The sequence below is a fragment of the Pelodiscus sinensis genome, chromosome 12 (assembly GCF_052426305.1).
Source record: "Pelodiscus sinensis isolate ZL-2025 chromosome 12, ASM5242630v1, whole genome shotgun sequence".
Classification (NCBI taxonomy): Eukaryota; Metazoa; Chordata; order Testudines; family Trionychidae; genus Pelodiscus; species Pelodiscus sinensis.
In genome coordinates, this window is record NC_143063.1 from 29,437,243 (window position 1) to 29,457,887 (window position 20,645).

The 20,645-nt window shown below is 42.1% G+C and overlaps 1 protein-coding gene across 2 annotated transcripts in view; it reads right to left on the reverse strand.

Moving 5' to 3' along the window:
* Positions 1-20,645, reverse strand: part of SLC7A10 (solute carrier family 7 member 10) — a 102,035-nt gene that overhangs the window by 18,927 nt on the left and 62,463 nt on the right. For both annotated transcript variants that reach the window (XM_006114933.5, XM_089781499.1), the window contains exons 2-3: positions 14,796-15,000; positions 330-481 (exon numbers count right to left, since the gene is read on the reverse strand). In XM_006114933.5, the coding sequence (XP_006114995.1) occupies positions 330-481; positions 14,796-15,000 (357 nt within the window). The remainder of the gene's footprint in view (positions 1-329; positions 482-14,795; positions 15,001-20,645) is intronic.

Here is a 20,645-nt window from a genome sequence, read left to right on the forward strand (position 1 = left end):
CCCATATTACTCAATGAAAATATAAATAAAACTCAGCTGAGCCTTGTGCCTGGTCCAGGGGCAGGAAAAACTGGCACAGAAGAGCTAAGGATCCTCTTCCCTTACCTATGGCCTGTCCTCTGTGTGCTGCTTTGAGGAAACTTTGCATGATATATAGAACCTCCCCATCCAACCTGCACCATAATGGAACAGCCTTGGTCTTGGTGAAAATGGAACTTCAGTGACCATTGGGGTGCGGATGAATTTACCCCTAAGAGAATATTAAACCTCTTTGATGTAAACATGATCTAAACTTCTTATGAGCATAAAGAACATTAGGAAATACTCACATAGACACACGATGGAGAGGACCCTGGAGGCATTATAAGGTGGGATACAGTTAGGGAACACCGGTTGTAGAACATAGTTTGAAAATGTCAATGCGATAACAGCCAGGCTGGTGGGGTACATGATAAGCACTGCACTCCATAACAGCAAAAAACTGTATTCACAAGAAAAACAATTGGTGCTGCTGTTATGCCAGTAAGACTCATTTGACTGTACAACAGTTTCATAATCTGATGACTATCTTTACAGAGGTTTCAGAACGAGGCAGCTATTTTTCTAAACCACATCAAAACAATCAGTTATCTGATTCCCCTCCATATTTCTCTACTCTTATTTACCCTCAAACTGGGGTGGTTTTTTTCATTTAAATTTGATGTGATGTAACACAAAGTTTAAACATGCACACAACAAGAGGTAGAGACATATTCTCAGCACAGTGAGTTAGCTTTGAATGTCACAGTCAGACTACAATCAATGGATAAATGCTGCCCCTAGAACTGAAAAAGATGTGTTCTAGGACGATGTGTTACCACAACACACTCTTTGGTCTTTCATCTTAAAGTTGTCCTGAGCATGGTTTAAAGGCTACAGCAGAATTTCTGAGCTATACTCCTAGCTGGGCCACAGATGCTGTGGATTTGTGGCAAGTTTCTGCCTGCCCATTAGATATAGATGTTTCTGGTTTTTTTGGTAGCCCAACCTGAGATATGCAGGACCTGAATAAGAGCACCTAAGCATCCACAACTACTACTGATTTCAGTACTAGCTGAAATGGTTTGCCTAAAATTAGTGAATACTTTTGAAAATGTAGGCCTTTACGTTCCTCACTTGCTTCCTCTGTGGATGGGGATAAAAATACCTGCCTCACAAAGGTGCAGGAAGGCCTAGTTGAGGTGTATAAACAAAAAGTATTATTGATGGTATATTTTGGTGTCCACTGACCTTCCTTTTTGCAGGAATTGAACCTTCAGGTCTCCTTCTGAACACTTCAGAGGCAAATCCTTTGGTCAGATTGAGGCCCACAGATCAATCTAGCTGCCAGAACTTTTCACATGTTCAGTGTTTTTACTTTAAGAAAGTAACTTAAATTGTTTTTCTTATCAATTGGATAGGAACTATATGTAAGATGTCATCAGTGTAAGAAGATGAAATACTGCTGATTCTTTTATATATATATATATATATATATATATAGTAGTGGAATGCACAACACAGAATGTTTCCCAGCCACCTTTTCTGGGTGCTCTCTTACAGGCTCTTTTTTCCTAGATGCCTTTCTGTAGCTGGCCCTTTAAATTTGGCAGAGCAAAGCAGCTCCAGCCCTAAAGGAGTCATTTTTCAACTCATTTCTTGCTGCTACTCCCTTTTTTGTAGCTGGTAAGTGCTCTTCATTCCTAGTATGTTTGTTTCCCCCTTTTTGTTCCAGAGGAGTATGGCATGTTCTCATGCTTTCATTTTCTTATAAACTGCTGTATCATTAACTTTGCAAATCAGCTAGCACATAAAAAAACTTGGTTACATTCCCAAATGACAAAATTTGCTTTAAAAACCTTTCAGCATTTATCTCTCTCTTTACTTTCTTTGAGTGGCTTTTCCCCTCCTTTTGCTATAATTTCTATCACTTTAAAGGGTCTAACTCAGCCAAGTTCTTTCACACTGTTTATTATTATTTGCATTAACTGATCATGTAGGAGGGCCAGTCATGGCTCTGGATACAATTGTGCTAAACCTGGTACAGCCACAGAATTTTACTACATAATTTCTAGCCTGTGGCTGTGTGAAAAAGTACAGCACCAGAGGATTATCTGTGTGTTGGTAATTGTCTTTGGGATGTGATTTTTACTCAGTCATAATTCTTTTAAAAGAAAAATTTAAGTTTTTTTGGATTCTCTCATAAGGAATTTATTTGGATTACAATGTTAGAGTCCGACAAGAAAATAATCAAAGATTAAGAAGACATAAAGAGTGAACTAATCAGTTGTTGACAATGCTGATTGCTGACTCACCTGGTCAAACTGTTTCCTCTCAAACCAGCCTCTGCCTGTGTGTATGCAATTTTGATAGGTGTGGACTTGTGTGAGTGCATGGTAGCACTGACACCTGTGTGTGCAAGGACTGAAATGTTTGTGAGTAAAACTCATAAGCTTTTCCCATGAATTTTCTATCACCTTCAAGTACAGGAGTGAATGCAGCAAAGTCTACATTAGGGTGTGTGCCGGTGAAAATGCATATGCCCATTCGATGCACCCATAATGTGGAGTGGACATGACTTAAGTTGAACTTAGGTTGAAGTGAGACAGGACTTTTTTGGACATAACTGTGTTTAAATGTCTGTATTGCGAGTGAAATACATAAACAAGGCAAATGGTGAAAGTGTCAGTTTTATCTTACTAAGAGTTCCAGTCCTGTCTTAGGAGGGGATTTTAGCCAAAATGGATAATACAAAAAGGTCAGTTGTGAAATAAGAAGGGGCAGCTGGAGCAGATACTCAGTCAGCAGTTCTGGCTGTTTACATGGGATGGAGTTCTCCTGAGAATTGATTTGCGTGTCTGAGAACATCAGGAAAGCAGAAGCTGGAGCTTTATCTGATAAACTGTTGGGATTGTTCTGTAATTCACTACTCTGGTGGAATCAGAGATGTTGAAATCAGTCTCGCCTTACCAGAGCGGAGAAGGAGTCAGACCTTTTAGATAAAAGAGGTTTAGGCAGTATAAAATAAGAACTAGGGCCCACAAGTGTAGGTTTTTGTTTTTCCTAGTGGGTGCTCAATGTGGCCCCATTCCAAGGCTCTGCCCCCTTCCCTTGAAGCCTTGGCCTCGCTCCTGCTCTACTTACTCACCTGTCCTTTGCTCCCTTTTCTCAGCTCCCTGTCCCCAAGCTCCCTCCCAGCCTGCTGCTGGCCCCCCAAACTCCTCCCAGCCTCAAAGCCCCATGGAATAGCTGATCCGTGGCCAGCCCCAAAGCCCACCCAGCAGCAGAGCCGGCCCAAGCTACAGGCTGACCAGGGTACTGCCCAGGGCGCCCCATTGTAGGCAGTGCTGCCAGACTGGGCGGGGATGGGGGTGCGGATGCGCCGGGCACCCAGGGCGGGGCTGTGCATGCGCCAGGTGCCCAGGGCTGCGCATGCGCTGGGCACCCAGGGGCACTGGTCGCCCAGAGAGGCAGGGCCGTACATGCGCCACACTCCCGGAGGTGGCGCCACGCTCCTGGGGCCTGGGGTACACGAATAACTTGGGCTGGCCCTGCCCGGCAACTGTGGCTAATGAGTGCTGAGCACCCTCTGCTTTTTTCCACTGGTGCATGAGCCCCAGAGCACTCATCTAATCAATGCCTATGCCAGGGCTACTCAACTTTGGAAGCCCTGGAGGCCACAGTGATACAGCAGACGCCGTGGTTGCATATACATGCAAATAACTTCCTTCACACAATGCCCTTGCGCTCCCAACACCTCTTCCCTGGGGACTAGAAACGCGGGCAGCCTGTGTCTGTTCCAGCCAGTCATCCGCTTGTGTTTTTCAATGATCACACTGCCTGGGAGATGCCTCACCATTGTGGAGCGTGTTCTCAGTAGAGGCCATGTTCAAAGGATCCCACCTGTGAGCTGTATGTTGAGCCCTGTGCAAACCCAAAACTGCACGATGGGCCGCAAACAAATGGGCTGCATGTTGAGTAGCCCTGGCCTATGCTAAAGCCCCAATCCTCAAAGTTATTTAGGTACCTAACTCCCACTGAAATCAGTTGGCATAATGTGCCTAAATACCTTTGAAGATCTGGGCCTAGGGAAAGTATAGCTGTTCTTGTCAGTGATTTAGAGGGATAAGATTAAGGAGCCATAGCCCTCTGACCCACCTGCCTTTTGTTTACAGTGAGAAATTGAGAATGTATGAATTGCAGTTGGAAATGTCAGCTGTAGGAGCGGCTAGCAGCAGTTGAGGTGCCTGACTGTCTCCTGGTTATTCATAGGAGCCAGCTTATGGTAACAGTGAACAGTGCCCGTCAGAACGTTTCCTTTAAGTAGTCGTCATGTCCTGGTGAACAGAGCAGCAGTTTGGGCATCAGGAATTCTCAAATCCTAATCCTGTCTTTGTCACGGAATGTGAGGCCTAGAACAAATTCCAGCCTCTGTGGGCCTCATTTCCCCCATCTGTGGGGTAACGCATGCCTCCTCAGGGCATTCTGAGAAACACTTTGTTAATGTTTGTGAAATGCTTTGGAAATGAAAAGCACAGTGGAAGTGCTGAGTATTATATTTATTGCTCTTAACTCCTCAGCGTGCATGATAGTTCTTGCTTGGTTACCCTCAGGAGAATCCTGGAGGAAAGAGACAAAATTGTTGAGGAAAGTGTCATTTCCTTGTGGACTCTTCCTGAATGCAATTCCTATATTTTCTTGCGTGTGAGGAATGATTTTGTGTTTGAGGGGACTCAGATATACTGCATGACGTGATGGGCAAGACAAGGTTTTGGGGGTTTTGTTTTGTTTGGAAACCTTAGCAAGGGCCCAACCCTGCAAAGTGCTGAGTATCAATCTCAAATGGTATGGCAATCAGTGGGGTTTAAGGGCACTTGGCACTGCTCAGGATTGGACCCTAACTGGCTTGTAGGATCCTGTGTGCTTGAAAAACACAATACACTGTCTGGAACAGGAAGGAGGTCAGGAATGGAGAGGAACTCAATAATAGCAGGGCTGGAGTCAAGTTGTTTATTAGCATGGTTAATCCGTATCCTGAGCAATTTTGCCATTTGCTAACATGACCCTGGAGACTGTTTTGGGGCTTCCACAATAGCATGATCTTAACAGATAGCTGTCTGCAGCCTGTGGGGCTTTACACAGGCTTAAAGCCCAGGGCTACTTTCTTCAGGATAGAACTCTTATCTGCAAAGCCGGTTGGAGCTAGTGGTAAGGTTCTAATTGACTTCAACGGACATTGGATCAGGCCCTTTCCTGTTTGAGAGGAACTCTGTTGTAAATGTAAATCTTCTGGGGCTTTTACTAATGTATTACATTTGGACAGCTTTGTAACCTAAGTAAAAATATTGTTCATTCTAGGCCAAAACTGAGTGTTATGCAAACATCCCTGTAGATTAATTCTCCTCATCTACATTTTAGAAACAAATTAAAAATGTATTGAGATCAAACATTCTCTCTCTTTGCATTTGGGTAATGAGAGCCTAGTGGATTTAATAAAACAGTTATTGAATATATAGACTCAGAGGCGTAGCCGTGTTAGTCTGTTACTTTAAAAACGAGTAGTTCTGTGGTACCTTAGAGACGAACAAAATGTTTATAAAAACTTAAAAAACAGCAAATAGTCTATCAGCACCTTAAAGACTAACAAAACATGTAGATGGTATCATGAGCTTTCATGGGCACAACCATTTCTTCAGATGACTGGAATATTAAAAGTCCAGATCCAAGAATAAATAAGGGAAGGGGGGTGGGAAAGGTGGGGGGAAAGAAGAAAAAAGAAAATAAATAGTGAATTATATTGTTCAAGTTACAAGAAGCTGATGATAATTTGCACCTCTTTAAGTAGCCATAGTTTGGTTGGTTACGTCATTAGGATGTGTGTCATTAGCCAGCCAGTATCTTTATTCATTCCTCTCTGATAGGAATCAAACTTGTAAATGAAGTTAAGTTCCAACCCTTCCCTGTGTATGTGGCTTGTGGAATTGGCCTGAAACAACATGGTGAATTTCAGATCCAGGCAGGTTAAAGTTTTCTCCAATAGGTTTTTGTGTGTTGCCTTTTCGGATATCTGATTTGTGTCCATTAATTCTTTCCTGTAGAGACTGTCCATTTGCACTCATTTGAAGGATTGGGTTTTGCCCACGAAAGCTCATGATACTATAAATATTTTTGTTAGTCTCTAGGGTGCCACAGGACTATTTGTTGTTTTGAATATACAGATGTACTATTTGTCAAAAATGTATCCCAATGCTGAATTTACAGGTCAAATAAAAATGATTTATACAAATATCCTTACATTAGAACGATTTTACCTATTGATATTTAAGAACGCACATTAGACACTGCGGGTTTTGTGTGATTACTAAGGAAAAAGGTGGCACAGTCATAAGCATGATTTTTAAAGATGGCAAATGGATTTGGAAGCCGAGTTCTCATTAAAATTAATGGGAATTGAGTGCTCCACTCCCTTAGGGCATAATTTCCACAAACATATTTGTAAAGTTCTCCAAATATGGATCTCAATCAGCTTGGCCTTAGAAATTCATCATTTTGGTGACTTTGTCCTAGGAGTAAAAGCAATTTACCGTTCTTATAGGTACAGTTGAATCCAATTCCAGGCCCTCAGAGCAGGAAATTGTGGGGGAGGGGTTGTGACATGACAGTACCAGAAAGAAATTTAAGTGTGGAGTGGAGTGTAGGGGGCTCAAGGCAGAGAGTTGGGGAGTGTCAGGGAGTGTGTGTGTGGGAACGGGAGAGGGGAGCTCAGGGCAGCAGTCGGGGATGTTGGGTGTGCAAGAGTCAGGGTTTGGGGGTGTGGGGAGGGGCAAAGGCAGAAAGTTGGGGTATGTGGGGAGAGTGCAGGAATCAGGGTTGGGGAGTGCAGGGGCTCAGGACAGGGGGCTGGGGAGTGGGTTTGTGTAGCAGGACACTGCTCTTCCTCTTCCCATCACTTGTCAAGGAGCAAGAGGAAAGTGCACAGCTCACCTGTCCCCTGCCCTCCACAGCCTGAATCAGAGGAATGCAGCAAACTGTACTTCCTCTGTCTCCTTGACAGGAAGGGGAACAAGCAGCATCTGGATACAAACCTTGGTGGGAAGGGAAGCTCAGGTATTCCTGGACCAGAGTCACCCACCATGTGCTGAGCACCATCCTACCACTGTTTCTCCATCTCTACCCATGTCCAATGCTCCTTACTCCTATTTGACCCATAACAGCTGCCTTTTGTTTGTCTATTCTTCCCTGGCTTTTAAGTTGCTTCCACTTCCCTCCACTCCTGGCCTGATCAGGATTCCCTGCTGGCACCCCATTTTTCTGCTGACCAGGTTTCCCTCTCAGATTAACCAGTGAGCAGACTCGGTTGTGATAACTGAGGCCTACAGGGCCTAACTGTGGGGGAAATGGACACAAGTTTATAACGTATTAATGAATGTTGAAGGGAAAGGTGTAAAAGGAGGACAAAGACCAAATTAATCGAACCAAAAAGGCTTAGTGATATAACTCAGTGATTGTTAAAATCATGCCTACTAAAAGAAAGAAGAGTGGGGCTCAAAATCAGTGGACTAAAATTGATGTGTTGGAAATTAAGCCTAATTAGTGGACAAAATAACCAGGGTTGGAGACACCACTTTCTTTTCGGGTACTCAAAAAGAGACTTCTGGGAAAAATTAGCAACCACAATGCTGGCTGACTGAAAGTTGGGAGACCAGGAAGAAAAGGGCTTCACCATTATGACTGCCAACCCGGCACCTCCTGGGATCCACAGTGACACTCTGAGGCCTGATCCTGAGAGATGTCCTGAGCAGACTGGGCCAAAGAAAGGGACTCAAATGACATTACCACTTCCACTGTCTTCAGCTACATTCCAAAAACCATCTGGGGTATAAGCTTTAGTTACCCCCCCCATGTGTTCTTTTCCTTCCCCACATAATTTTTCTACTGTCTCCCTCTCTCTTTTTTGCTTTCTGCTTCATAAGAGTTTTCTTTAGTTGCCCATGACTATTTATTCTGCAGCGCCATTGTAAACCTTTAATTGGAGGAACAGCTAAAAGCAGTGTCCTAAAACAGCTTGATGCTAGTACAAGTTCCAGGTGTCAGAGTGGCTGATAAGAGCATATGCCAGGCCTGTGTTGTTCTAGCAGCAAGACTGCAAATGAGAATCAACAACAGATAGCTCTGTTTTCCATCTTTGCTATTCTTTCCTCAATCCATTTGTGAGTATTTGTCTTGTTTTGTCTTTTAGGAAATAAGATCAGATTCTAACAGTGACAATAACGGCTCCAGCCCATTTCAGCTAACATTTTATCACCCTTCATCCCACAAAAAAGGACAGTTTTTACCATCTAAGGCCTTGCCTTGCCTTCACTCTTCAGAAGATTGACGCTGCCACAATGGAGCTTCTGGAGTTTGATTTAGTGAGTCTAGTTAAGACTTGCTAAATTGAACTGAGAATGTGCCCCTGCTGGTGGCTGGTACTTCTGCTATGTGAGGAGTAAGGGAAGCCGATGGGAGTAAATGCTCCTATTGGCATACCACTATGGGGATGATGTTAAGGTAAACTGACTCTAGTTACGTATTGTACATAGTTAGAGTTACGTACCTTAAGCCGAGCTTCTGGGTCTAGTGTAGACCTGGCCTAAGAGACCATCAAACTGGGTTTTTAATCCCTCTAAAAACTATTTATAGTTAAAAAAGGATAAACAATGAATACTGTTAAAATGAATGTCTTACTAAATACTTAGTTTCAAATGCTTTAACTGTTTTCCTTCCTTCTTTTGGAATCTTTAATAAAATGATCTAAAGGACTACCGGTATGTTATTTTCCATAGTTCTAAGCAGACTGAGGTCTTTGTATGTCAAATCCTGTCCTTGTTTAAAAGTGTTAATACTGTACAGCTTCAGGGTCATGATAACAACTTTGGTCTATATAATCCATCAAAAGTACGGTGACAACTCCCACAACTGTCTGCAGCTATGTCATGTCTGTATGCTCCAAGCAAGGGGGTCAAGACTAGCTTTAGAAGGGCCCTGGTTTCAGGTTTCTAGTGGGAAGAAATTCACAAACAAGGGAAAAAAATGGAGTTAGCATTAAAGTTGACAAAGGATCAATAAACCTCAGAGGGGTAGCTGCGTTAGTCTATAACTTTAAAAACAAACTTAAAAAACAAGTGGTTCTGTAGCACCTTACAGACTAACAAAAATATATATGTAGTATCATGAGCTTTCGTGGGCACAACCCACTTCTTCAGATGAGTGAGGAAGATGATGTGTCCACAAAAGTTCATGATATTATAAACATATATTTTGTTAGTCCCTAAAGTGCTACAGGAGGACTACTTTTCTGGAGTTTTTTTTTTAAAGGATCAATAAGTTACAGCAAAATTGTTAAATAACAAATGTTTGAAAGGCAAGAAATTCAGAGTTGTAGCTGGCACTGGTGCCATAACTGAATATTTGTTACTGAATTTAATTATTCTGAATTTCTGACTTGCCAATTATATTTTGCTAATTCCAGCATTCTGACAATACCATAAATATTGGGTCCATTTACTGTGCTAACATATCCCTTCATCTGGGGACATACCCTGAATTTTCTTGGCCTTGCAGTATGATGAGTGGAACTAGACAGGGAAAATCAGGTTTCATGGGAATCCTAGTTCAATGTGGGAGCAGGGGTCTCATGCTGAGTCTACTCTGGTAGCTCCCAAACTCCAGAGCAAAGGCATTTACCGCAGTCTGTTCAGAATACTCAATACCAATCTCTTTCCTTCAACTCTGCCTTCCTTATTGCTAAGAAAAGCAACTTATTTCTTTAAATCAGACAATGACTTGATGGTAATTTATAAGATGTCAATTACAATGTCATCTCTCTGAGTGGTGGCTTTCAAGGATTCTTTATATGCTTTGTAATCTCTGGATATGCGGAATCTTTTCCTTGTTTAGGTCCCAGCTATTCTGGAATGGAATTCTTTCTCTACTAGGAAAACACCAGTGTGGCATGGAATGCCGGTTTGAGAAATAACAAACTTCTTGGCATTTACAAGATTTGTTTTAATTTGGGTTGTCAGTGTGGGTTGTCAGTGACATTGTGCTGATGTCAGTTTTTTTTTTGTTTTCCTCTGAGTTCTCTTGGAAATTAAATTATGACTTTAAGAGGAGCAGAGTAAGGCCAGCATTGAGTGCTTTAGAAAATTAAGTCCTCATTATGGAGAGACTTTGAAAGGTACCACGGGTAGATAATTGCCCAACTCCTATTGAAAGTCAGTGGCTAACCTCTGCTTAGAGCCTGTGAAAATCCCTGTCTACATCTTCATAGATTTTGCCTCAAGTGAAATGATTTTATAAAACAAAAATGTGGCACCCCTATAGTTTCAGTTATGGGGCATTATCTAGTAGCTATAGTTGGGAGACAAGGAATAAAGGACTCCTGGACCCTACATTGACGACTTAAGTCTTGAAATTATTGCAGCGCCAAATTTTGAAATAGAGTGCTATTCTGAAATGTCTCTTAATCCTTATAGAATGAAGTTTACAGGGACTTTGGAATAGTGAGCCCATTATTTTGAAAGGTATCTCAAAATAATGGGCTTGTTTAAAAGATGTGGAATATCTATTTTGGGATTCCACAAGGATCCTGAAATAGCAATGCTGTCTCAATGCACCCTTAACTACTCTCCCTCATTTTCCCTGTTTGTGTTATAATACTTACTTCTCTTGCACGGGGTTTTGAAACTTTCTTTGAAAAGTCTTTTGAGAAACTCTGGTGGAAAGCTTTCCAAAAATCCAAAATATTATTCTTCCCTATCTTCTCCAAATCAATTTGTCTTGTTTTAGAAGGCCAGACTTTCTAGTTACTAGAGATCATCAGACATAACAGTGGTTTGTCCTTGATGGGTAATCTACACAGTTTCAAAGCCCAAAGACAGGGCTGCAGCTGTATATTAAATGCTTATTAATATTTCTTCAACTTCTTTTGATTAAATTAAGCTACATTAACAGTAAGAAACAACAAGCAAAATTACTATACCAGAAACTAGAATGTTTGAAAACAACAAGTGGTCCTGTGGTACCTTAGGCCTTGCCTACACTACAGATAAGAACAAAGAAGCTGCAGTTGATCTTCCTGGGTTCGAAAGAGCAGGTCTAGTGAAGACATGCTAATTTGAACTGAGAGGGTGCTCCTGTTGATACTAGTAGCCCTGTTTCTACAAGGAGTAAGAGAAGTTGAAGGGAGAGTATGCTCCCTGTTACTTCCCGCAGTGTGGACACTGCCAAAAATTCGAGTTAAGGTATTTCGACTTAAACAATGCAATTAACATAACTGAAGTTGCGTATCTTAATTTGAACTTATCTCCTAGTGCAGACTAGGGGCTAAAGACTAACAAAAATATATAGTATGAGCTTTCATGGGCAAAACTTATTTCATCAGATGATGAACTAGTGTAGAAATTACAGAAACAAAGTTATTTAGGGGAAAAAAAGCTCCCTGTCAAATGTAAGACTGGTGCTAATGAGGCTAATTAAGTAGGCTGGAAATGTCCCATACCTAGCTTTTGATGTAAAAATACAGTGTTAAAGGCAAGGGAGATTGGCTTTATAATGTGATATCCAGTTAATGTCTTTGTTGAAGCCCAGGGAAACAGTGTCAAATTTGCAGATGAATACCAATTATATGCTCTTGCTGTAATTGACTGGTGAAATTCCTTTGTAAAAGAATGGCTACTTTTAAACCCATGATTGAGAGCCTAGGCAGGTTAAAATGTTCTCCTACAGATTTATGTGTTACCGTTTCTGACAACTGATTTGTGTCCATTTATATTTTGTCATAGAGACTGTCCAGTTTGGCCAATATAGATGGCAGAGGGGTATTGCTGGCACTTGATGGCATATATCACAATAGAGGAAGTGCAGCTGTAAGAGCCCCTGATCTTGTGGCTTATGTGATTGTCCTGTGATGGTGTCGCTTGTGTAGGCATGTGGACAGAGTTGGCATCGAGGTTTGTTTCAGGGTTAGGTTCCTGGATGACTGTATCTGAAGTATGATGTGTGGCTGCTGGAAAGTATTTTCATTCGGTTAAGAGGCTGTCTGTAGGCGAGAATTGGCCTGTTTCCCAAAGCCTGTATGAGCGAGGGATCATTTTCCAAGACTAGTTGTAGACTGTCAGTGATGCGCTAGAGGGGTTAAGCTGGGGACTGTTGGTGATGACCAGTGGTGTTCTGTCCTGTTTCATTCTATCATTTTCATCATCATGGTATCCGGGTGTCTGAATAGCTGAGGCTATATTTTATTTTTATAATATGTTATTGATGCATTCACAGTCAATAAACATATTCATATAGGCAGAGGTGGAAACTAGTCAAGGGATTATAAATAAATATATTTTGGGCATTAGATAAAACTTTTCATTCACACCCATGAATGATACCAAAAAGGAAAAAAAAAATTCCAAAAGGCACTTGGCACTAAAGAAAGAGGAAAGGAGGAAGAAATAAATGTAAAAGTCATGTCATTGGCTATGTTAGAAAATTAAAACTCCCATAGAAGAGAATCTATAAGAGGAAGGTTTACTATTATGCAGACTTCTTAGCATGAAATCTGGCAAGTTATTAGACATGGGGGTGCTAAACTTGATTCTTTTGGCCTAGAGTGGATAAATTAGAGGAGAATTGAACTTGTGGGGGGTAATGAGTGTGGGGTTTTGTTTTTTTTAAAAGGAAGAAAAATGCAGGCTTCCCAACTTGTTTAGCTCAGCTTTACTGACCTGGGAAGTTATTGATTGAAGACATGCACTTTTTCAGTGGAAAAATGAAAATACTTAAAATGTCCCCAAAAGCTGTAAACTTGGGTTACTGATGGAACTGAATGTTACAATCGCTGTGCATCCTTTATTGGAAATCATCTCTCAGGGAAAAAGTAAAGATAATTCCTTACTGAGGATCAAAGCTTTCTGAATTCCTTTTAAACTAACACTCAGTCAGAAAACGTATCTGAAGACTCCTCAGCTAAAACAAACCTTTGTCATATTCTTATGATATCCTTTGGTTCCCTCAGGTGCACAAATAGAATCATTTTGGAGAGAAGAGAATTGGAGCATTACTTTTTTTGTCAGAAGATTATATTTCTCTTGATATTGCCTGGCTAGCTCAAACCTGAAGAAGAAAGCTGCTGCTGCTTTGATTAGGAACTAAAACAAGTTTTATTCTCCAGTTTTTGATTTGGGAGGGGGGGGAGAGTTTCTCTTACTCTAGAAGACAACTTTCTGGATTTCCTTACAGGATGCACTTATATAATAGCAAATAGTGTTTGTAGCGCCTTATGCTTTCCCCCTATCTTTAAGGAGCAACCATGATTAGGAAAACTGCAGGCAACATGGCCCTGGCATCAACACTGTTATCCATGGGAAGCAAGTGGCCTTTGGGAGGACACTGTGTGCCTATAACAGAATCCCGCAGCTCAGCTGATTTGGCTGTGTGTTTATTAGAAAAAAATATGTGTTTGTAACTTGAGTTGGCTAACTGGAGGTGAAATCTAGAGGAGGACAAAGCAGTTTGTAGTTTTCTTTAAGGTAAACCCTAAGGTACCTCCATAGTCTTTAACTTGCTTGACCTCCTATCTCATGTGAAAACTACTAAATGCTTTATCTTTGCTAGAATTTTGCCATGAGTTAGCTAATTTGAGTGAAGAATACCCACCCGACCCTGAAAAATAATATGTATATGTGAAGCTATCTACTTTCTGTTCTTGAATGGAAGAATACAAAGTAAACTCTGCTGGTTAAAATGTATGTTCTCCATATCTTATTTTGAATTATTCCCACAAAAGCATAATGGGCCACTTAGTTCTTAAGCGATTAGGTGGCCTGGTTGTTTAACCTCTTTAGTCCTGAATTCTTTGGTGCTATATGTAAAGTGTGTGTCACATGAGTGTCTACTAGGTATTTTGGGATTTTAATAAAGTGATGGTTCATCTCAGGAATCTAGGTTCTCACAGAAATTTGCTTAGTGGCCTGAATCTTCTGGTACCTTGTAATTTTTTACATTTCCTGGAGCAGTCTGTACACAGAAACAAATTGGTGGAAGTGTGGCAAAACAGGACTATGAATTCTAGTTCCAGTTCAAATTTCCCCATGTCTGAATCTGCATAAATTCAGGGAATTTATTCTCACCTATCTTGAGTGGTTACAGTTATCTCTATGAGGCTATGTCTACACTGCAGAGTTTTTACAGGGAACATGTTTGCTCTTCTGAATTTTTTTTTGGAAGAGCACATGCGCTTTTTTGGCATCCCTGTAAACCTCATTTTACGAAGAAGAAGGGATGTTCCGAAAAAGGTTTTCTTTCCCCTCAGTGTAGACGGGCCAAATGTCAGAAAAGCCTCTTTCGAAAGGAGAAGTGGAAAAAGCTACACAAATTGTGACCTGCAGAAGAGCAGTGCAGCGTAGACATAGTCTGAGAGTGTGATTGAATACCCAGATGGCATAACTTGCAATACTGTACTTTCACATCATCATTTTTATTCAATTAGTGGAGGTTAGCCAGAGAGATTTTTTCACTGAGCTGAACTAAAACAACCGGAAGGGATACTTATAGGCACAGGATAATGTTCTTTGAATCACTTTATAAAAGTTTCTTATCAAGTCTGTAAGACAAATAGACACGTTAATTGCAACTTCAGCACAAGAGAAAAATCGTGCTTTTTCCACTAAATATTTTAAAAAATGTTTTCAAAGCAGCTCAGAAACATCCAAAAAGATAAAGGATTAAATGGATGCCATACTTACCCAGCTAGCCCACCAAAAATCTCATTGACATAGGAATAATCCCCTCCTGATTTCGGGATAGCAACTCCTAGCTCAGCATAACATAAAGATCCAAGGACAGCAATCCCTCCTCCAAGCACCCAAATGACGAGAGCTAGTCCCACTGACCCAGAGTGTTCCAGAACTCCTTTTGGTGAAATAAAGATTCCAGAACCAATAATGTTACCTGGAATAAACAAGAAGATTGGTGGGATGTTAGAGGAAGGAGAAAGATGCACTTGCTTTCGTTGCTCTTCTAAGGTTTGATTGCATTTACGATTGATTAAATCTTAAGGAAAATGTTGCAACGTAGAAAAATAAGGTGAAATGAAGAGCATTAGGTCTGCTGAAGGCTGAAGCAGTCACTATTTCTCCAATAGATGGCTCTGGTGTTTAGAAGGGGTTTGGGTGTTTGGGAGGGGCACTCAGTGTCACATGTCCTTGCCAGAGTTGTCACTAGGCTTGTACTGAACATGCTGAGTAGCATCTGCTGAAGCAGCTGCCCTCATTCACTATTGGTCAGTAGGGGTCATCTTTGCTAGTATTTCTTGCTGGAGGGGGAATCCCACAGTTACAGACTATAACAGTTGTGCTGAAGCAGGGCTTTCCTGTGCAAGATCTAGAAGATTCCAAGCAGGGCCGCATTAACCTTTTGTGGGCCCAGCGCCGAAGATATTTGCGGGCCCCCATAGAGGCAATAGAGCCTGGTGTGGGGAGGTCAGTCCCCAGAGCAATGGGCCAGCCAGAGGCGATGAGGCATGGAATGGCAGCCCAGTACGAGGGTACTATTTACTAACCAGCAGTTGTCAAACCAATAGTGGCCCACTTGGCTCAGTGCTGCCAGCCTGCCCCACCCCATCAAGGGCAGGCTGGTGCCGTGCCATGCCACACAGCCCCCTCCCCTCAATGCCCCCTTGACCCTCTATGACCAGGGCCCCAATCCACTATCCCACGCACTCCTCCAAATCTCCTCACAAAAGCACAGTGCCCCCCACCACAACTGCCCAGAACCCTCCACTCCCTAGTGTCCCAACACACACATTTTTCTAGCCACCTCACAGCCCAGCACCACTCCCCAGAGCCCCTCTTCCCTGCATCCTGCCTCCCAGAGCACTCATTGGCCCTGTTGGGAGGCAACTGTATCAGGGCTGGTACTGGGGCAGGGAATTGCTCCAGACCCTGGGAAGTGGCACAATCAGTCAGGCCTGGGACCTGCCAAACCCAGACTCCCTTAATACCCATTTGCTTGTGGGGTTCCAGCCAAGCCCCCCCACAACTGGCTGAGATAGGCCACGTCTCTGCACCAGTCCCAGGAAGCTCAGCTCCAGGGAGACCGGCAAGGCCCAACAGGGTGGTGGGAAGCAGAATTTGCCAGAGTCAGAAGTGCACTGAGGGGTCCAGATCTAGGGAGAGGGGGCAGTGAGGAGCAGGTAGGTGGGGTCAGGAGCTGGAGAGGTGCCCTTGGCCAGGAAGTGGGCAGACTGAGAGGAAAGTGATGGGTTGGGGGAGCCAGCAGGGTTGCAGTGAAAGTGGAGCAGAGCAGTGCCCCTTCTGAGCATGGGTGTGGCTCCACTGTAAACCCAACACTGGTTCCTAGCTTCTGACATATCTAACAGCCTATCAAACCCTGATGTCAGGCCACATCCAGAGCTGCTAGCACACGGAGTTGCCACAGTGCGTTGTCATGGCAAATCCATGAAACAAAGCAAAAACCAGTTCCATATCACAATAACAGAAAGCGCAACAAGATGCATCCTCCGAACAACATACATTATATAATGACAATGGAAGGAAGGTGTTTTAATTATTGTTTAGGACAGGGCTATAACAAAGGCGGGACACGTGGGGCCCCCGGGTGCATCTTAATCAGGTGCACAAAGATGCAGTAAGTAAAAATAATAAGCTACAAAAGTAAAGAGCATGACGCATGCTAATCTAACTGGGGGGGGGGGGTGTTAAATAATACTTTGCCTCAGGCGTAAAAATACCTAGTTATGACACTGGGTTAGAGGTGGGTGGCTTGGCCATTCATATCTTAATTTGTAAATTCATTGTTACTTTTACTCCAGCTGTGCTAACTCTAGCTGTGCTAACATGTTCACTCACATAGGACAGAGCTGCTTTATTGTTACTTATGTTAAAGAAGTACAGCATTTGCAAGTTTCCAGCTGACCCAGGTCAAAATACTAAGTCTCAAAACCAGCATTTTGGTGCTATGTGGATTCACCTGAGAGTACTGCCACCATTGTGCGCTCTATGTGGCTCGGAGGGATGGAGGTGGGGTGCACTGCACTTTGGGCAGCATGGAAGGCTGCCCGCCCCTGGCTCCACCCCTTCTGGAAGCACGGAGCCAGACTCCCTCTCACCTTGCCCAGGGGTGGGCAGCAACCGTCAGCTCCCTTGCATGAGGGTGAAAAGGTGCAGCAGCTTAAAGTAGTACTTCTGCCAACACCACACATTCAAAAATCACGAGCTAGACCCTCAAAACCATGAGACTGGTTTAAAAATCATGGGATTTAAAAAAGAATATACAATCAGTTCAAGTTTGTGTAATGTGCTTTCTAGTTGTTGAGCCTCTAAGGTACACTTGATCACCTTTTCAAGCATCCTTCTACAACCAGAGACAAAAACTTCCTTTTTCCGTAAAAGAAAGCTGAGATTCTGGGATAATAACTTTGTCTCCAGGAACTGTGGCTTTTAGAAAAAACACTAAATGTCATAAGATTGTTGATAAAATCATGAGAGCTGGCAACCCTATTAAAGCAGGGTCATTAAATCTGCTTTGGAACCAGAATCTCACATAAAAAGCAGGTTTTGCTAGTGTATTGCTATAGGAACTCTTTAAGTAATTTCTGCAGTTAGTTGTCTTCTGTCTTGCAACAACATTGAGTCTCTTATATATTCTCCTTGATGACACCATTTTTCTATAGTTAAAAACTACAAGTTTGCTGTACATAGGTGATTAATTGCACCTGCACATTATAAGTGACATTATGTAAGCTCTGAAGATGGCTTAGAATGCTACAATGTCAGAATGAGGTAATCTCAAGGCATCTCATTAAAAAGTGGCAAAATCCAAGGCAAGAACAAAGTCAGAATTTGATCCTATTTGAATTCAAAAAGGAATTTTGTGTATACATGCATGTGCATGTGTACAAAGAAACAGATGAAAGACTGATTGCAAAGTGCTGTTTAAGATTTCTCTTTGGATTTACAGCCTACTACAAGCCTCAATGGATTTAAAAACTGATATACAACTTTTAAAATCAAATGATCTCTCTTCCCCACAGAAAAACAAAGTGTTGCTCTATTTCAAAATGATTATTTTACACCGTTAACAGAAATAAATATTTATCACATAAGAATATATAAATATTCAAAATAGAATTTTCATCGCCTTTTTGAAATGACTCAGAGTTGGACTGAATCACACACACAAAGAATTCCTATTGGATAGAGACTAGGATAACTGAACAATAGGGTAGAAATCAGGTTAATATTAAGCTGGTGGCAGAGCAACCTTCTGGCTGACACTTGAGATCAGGACAGCGAAAGTCTAATTAACATTCAAAATAACCTTCTCAAGGGAAGACAGTCACCCTGGGTGGAATGCTAAACTAGTCTGAGGGAACCTGATGTGTCAAAGTGGTATAAGAATAGCTATGCAAATAAACTGCCTTCTAATCAAGTGATGTGCCCACAGGTCCAGTTTATGCCTCTGAGCACTGTAAATTACATAATAAAAAACTTGTACAAGAAATCTGAACGTATAGAAATGGATAGTTTCAGGAAAATGCAAAAAATACAGTGGATGCAGAACTTGAGTAAAGTCCATTTTCCTGTTTTGACAGAAAAAAAAGGGCAAGGCATGCTAATGACACTTATATATCAAAGTAACCTGACAGTATAACAGATACCCAAAGAAGGGAGCAGAAGCTTCCCTGACACAGTGATAGGTGACTGAGGCCACCTCTATACTACTGTGAAAGTAGACAGAATTATATTGTAAGAGAAAGATGAATTATACTGTAATAATTGAATAAGATAAAGGAATACTGAAACAGAATACAGGACTATGTAGCACTTTAAAGAGTAACAAGATGGTTTATTAGATGATGAGCTTTCGTGGGCCAGACCCACTTCCTCAGATCAAATAGTGGAAGAAAATTGTCACAACCATATATACCAATGGTTACAGTAAAAAAAATGATGAACACATATGACAAGAACAAATCAAATTTCAGAACAGAGGGGAGATGCGGGGGAGTGGGGGGGAAGGTAGATATCTGTGAGCTAATGGTATTAAAGGTGGGGAAATGTCTGTGAGTCAATGGTATTAGAGGTGATAATTGGGGAAGCTATCTTTGTAATGGGTGAGATAGCCAGAGTCTTTGTTGAGACTCAAGCGTAGAGTGTCAAATTTTAGCATGAATTACAGTTCAGAGGATTCCCTTTCAAGTGCAGATTTAAAAGGTTTTTGAAGTAGGATGCAGGTGATTAAGTCGTTGAGACAATGTCCTTTCTGGTTGAAATGGCAAGAAACTGTTTTTTCTTTGTGATCCTGTCTAATATCTGTTTTGTGGGCACTGATCCTTTGGCGAAGTGTCTGAGATGTTTGTCCAATGTACAAAGCAGACGGATACTTTCGGCACATGATAGCATAAATTATATTTCTGGATGCGCAGGAATATGTGTTCTTGATCTTATAACTCACTTGGTTAGGTCCAATAATGGTATCAGCAGAGTGAATATGTGGACAAAGATGGCACCGAGGTTTGTTGCAAGGGAAGGTACCAGGGTTGGTGTTAGTGTGGTATGTCCTGTGGTTGTTGGTGAGAATCATCTCGAGGTTAGGTGGTTGTCTATAGGGCTGTGTCCAGACTCCATGCCTCCGTCGACGGAGGCATGTAGATTAGCCAGATCGGAAGAGGGAAATGAAGCCGCGATTAAAATAATCGCGGCTTCATTTAAATTTAAATAGCTGCCCCGATCTGCCGATCAGCTGTTTGTCGGCAGATCGGGAGAGTCTGGACGCGATGCCCCGACAAAGAAGCCTTTCTTCATCGACACAGGTAAGCCTCGTGAAACCAGGTTTACCTGTGTCGATGAAGAAAGGCTTCTTTGTCGGGGCATCGCGTCCAGACTCTCCCGATCTGCCGACAAACAGCTGATCGGCAGATCGGGGCAGCCATTTAAATTTAAATGAAGCCGCGATTATTTTAATCGCGGCTTCATTTCCCTCTTCCGATCTGGCTAATCTACATGCCTCCGTCGACGGAGGCATGGAGTCTGGACACAGCCTAGGAGACTATGGGTCTGTCTCCCAGAGCCTCTTGAAGTTTAGTATCCTGTTCCAGTATGGGCTGTAGTTTACTGATAATGTGTTGGACAGGTTTAAGTTGGGGGCTGTAGGTGATGACAAGTGGTGTTCTATTGTTGGTTTTCTTGGGTCTGTCTTAAAGTAGTTGGTTTCTAGGTATTCATCTGGCTCTTTCAATTTGCTTTTTTATTTCTCCGGGTGGGTAGTTGAGATTTATAAATGCTTGGTAGAGATCCTGAAGTTTCTGATCTCTGTCAGTGGGATTAGAACAGATGTGGTTGTATCGAAGGGCTTGGCTATAGATGATGGATCGTATGGTGTGTGCTGGATGGGAACTGGAAGCATGTAGGTAGCTGTATGAGTCAGTGGGTTTTCTGTAGAGGGTGGTCTCTAATGTTCCATTGTTGATTTGTATTGTGGTATCCAGAAAATGGATCTCTCGTGTAGAATGGTCCAGGCTGAGGTTGATGGTGGGGTGTAGATAGTTGAAATCTCTGTGGAACGTCTCCAGT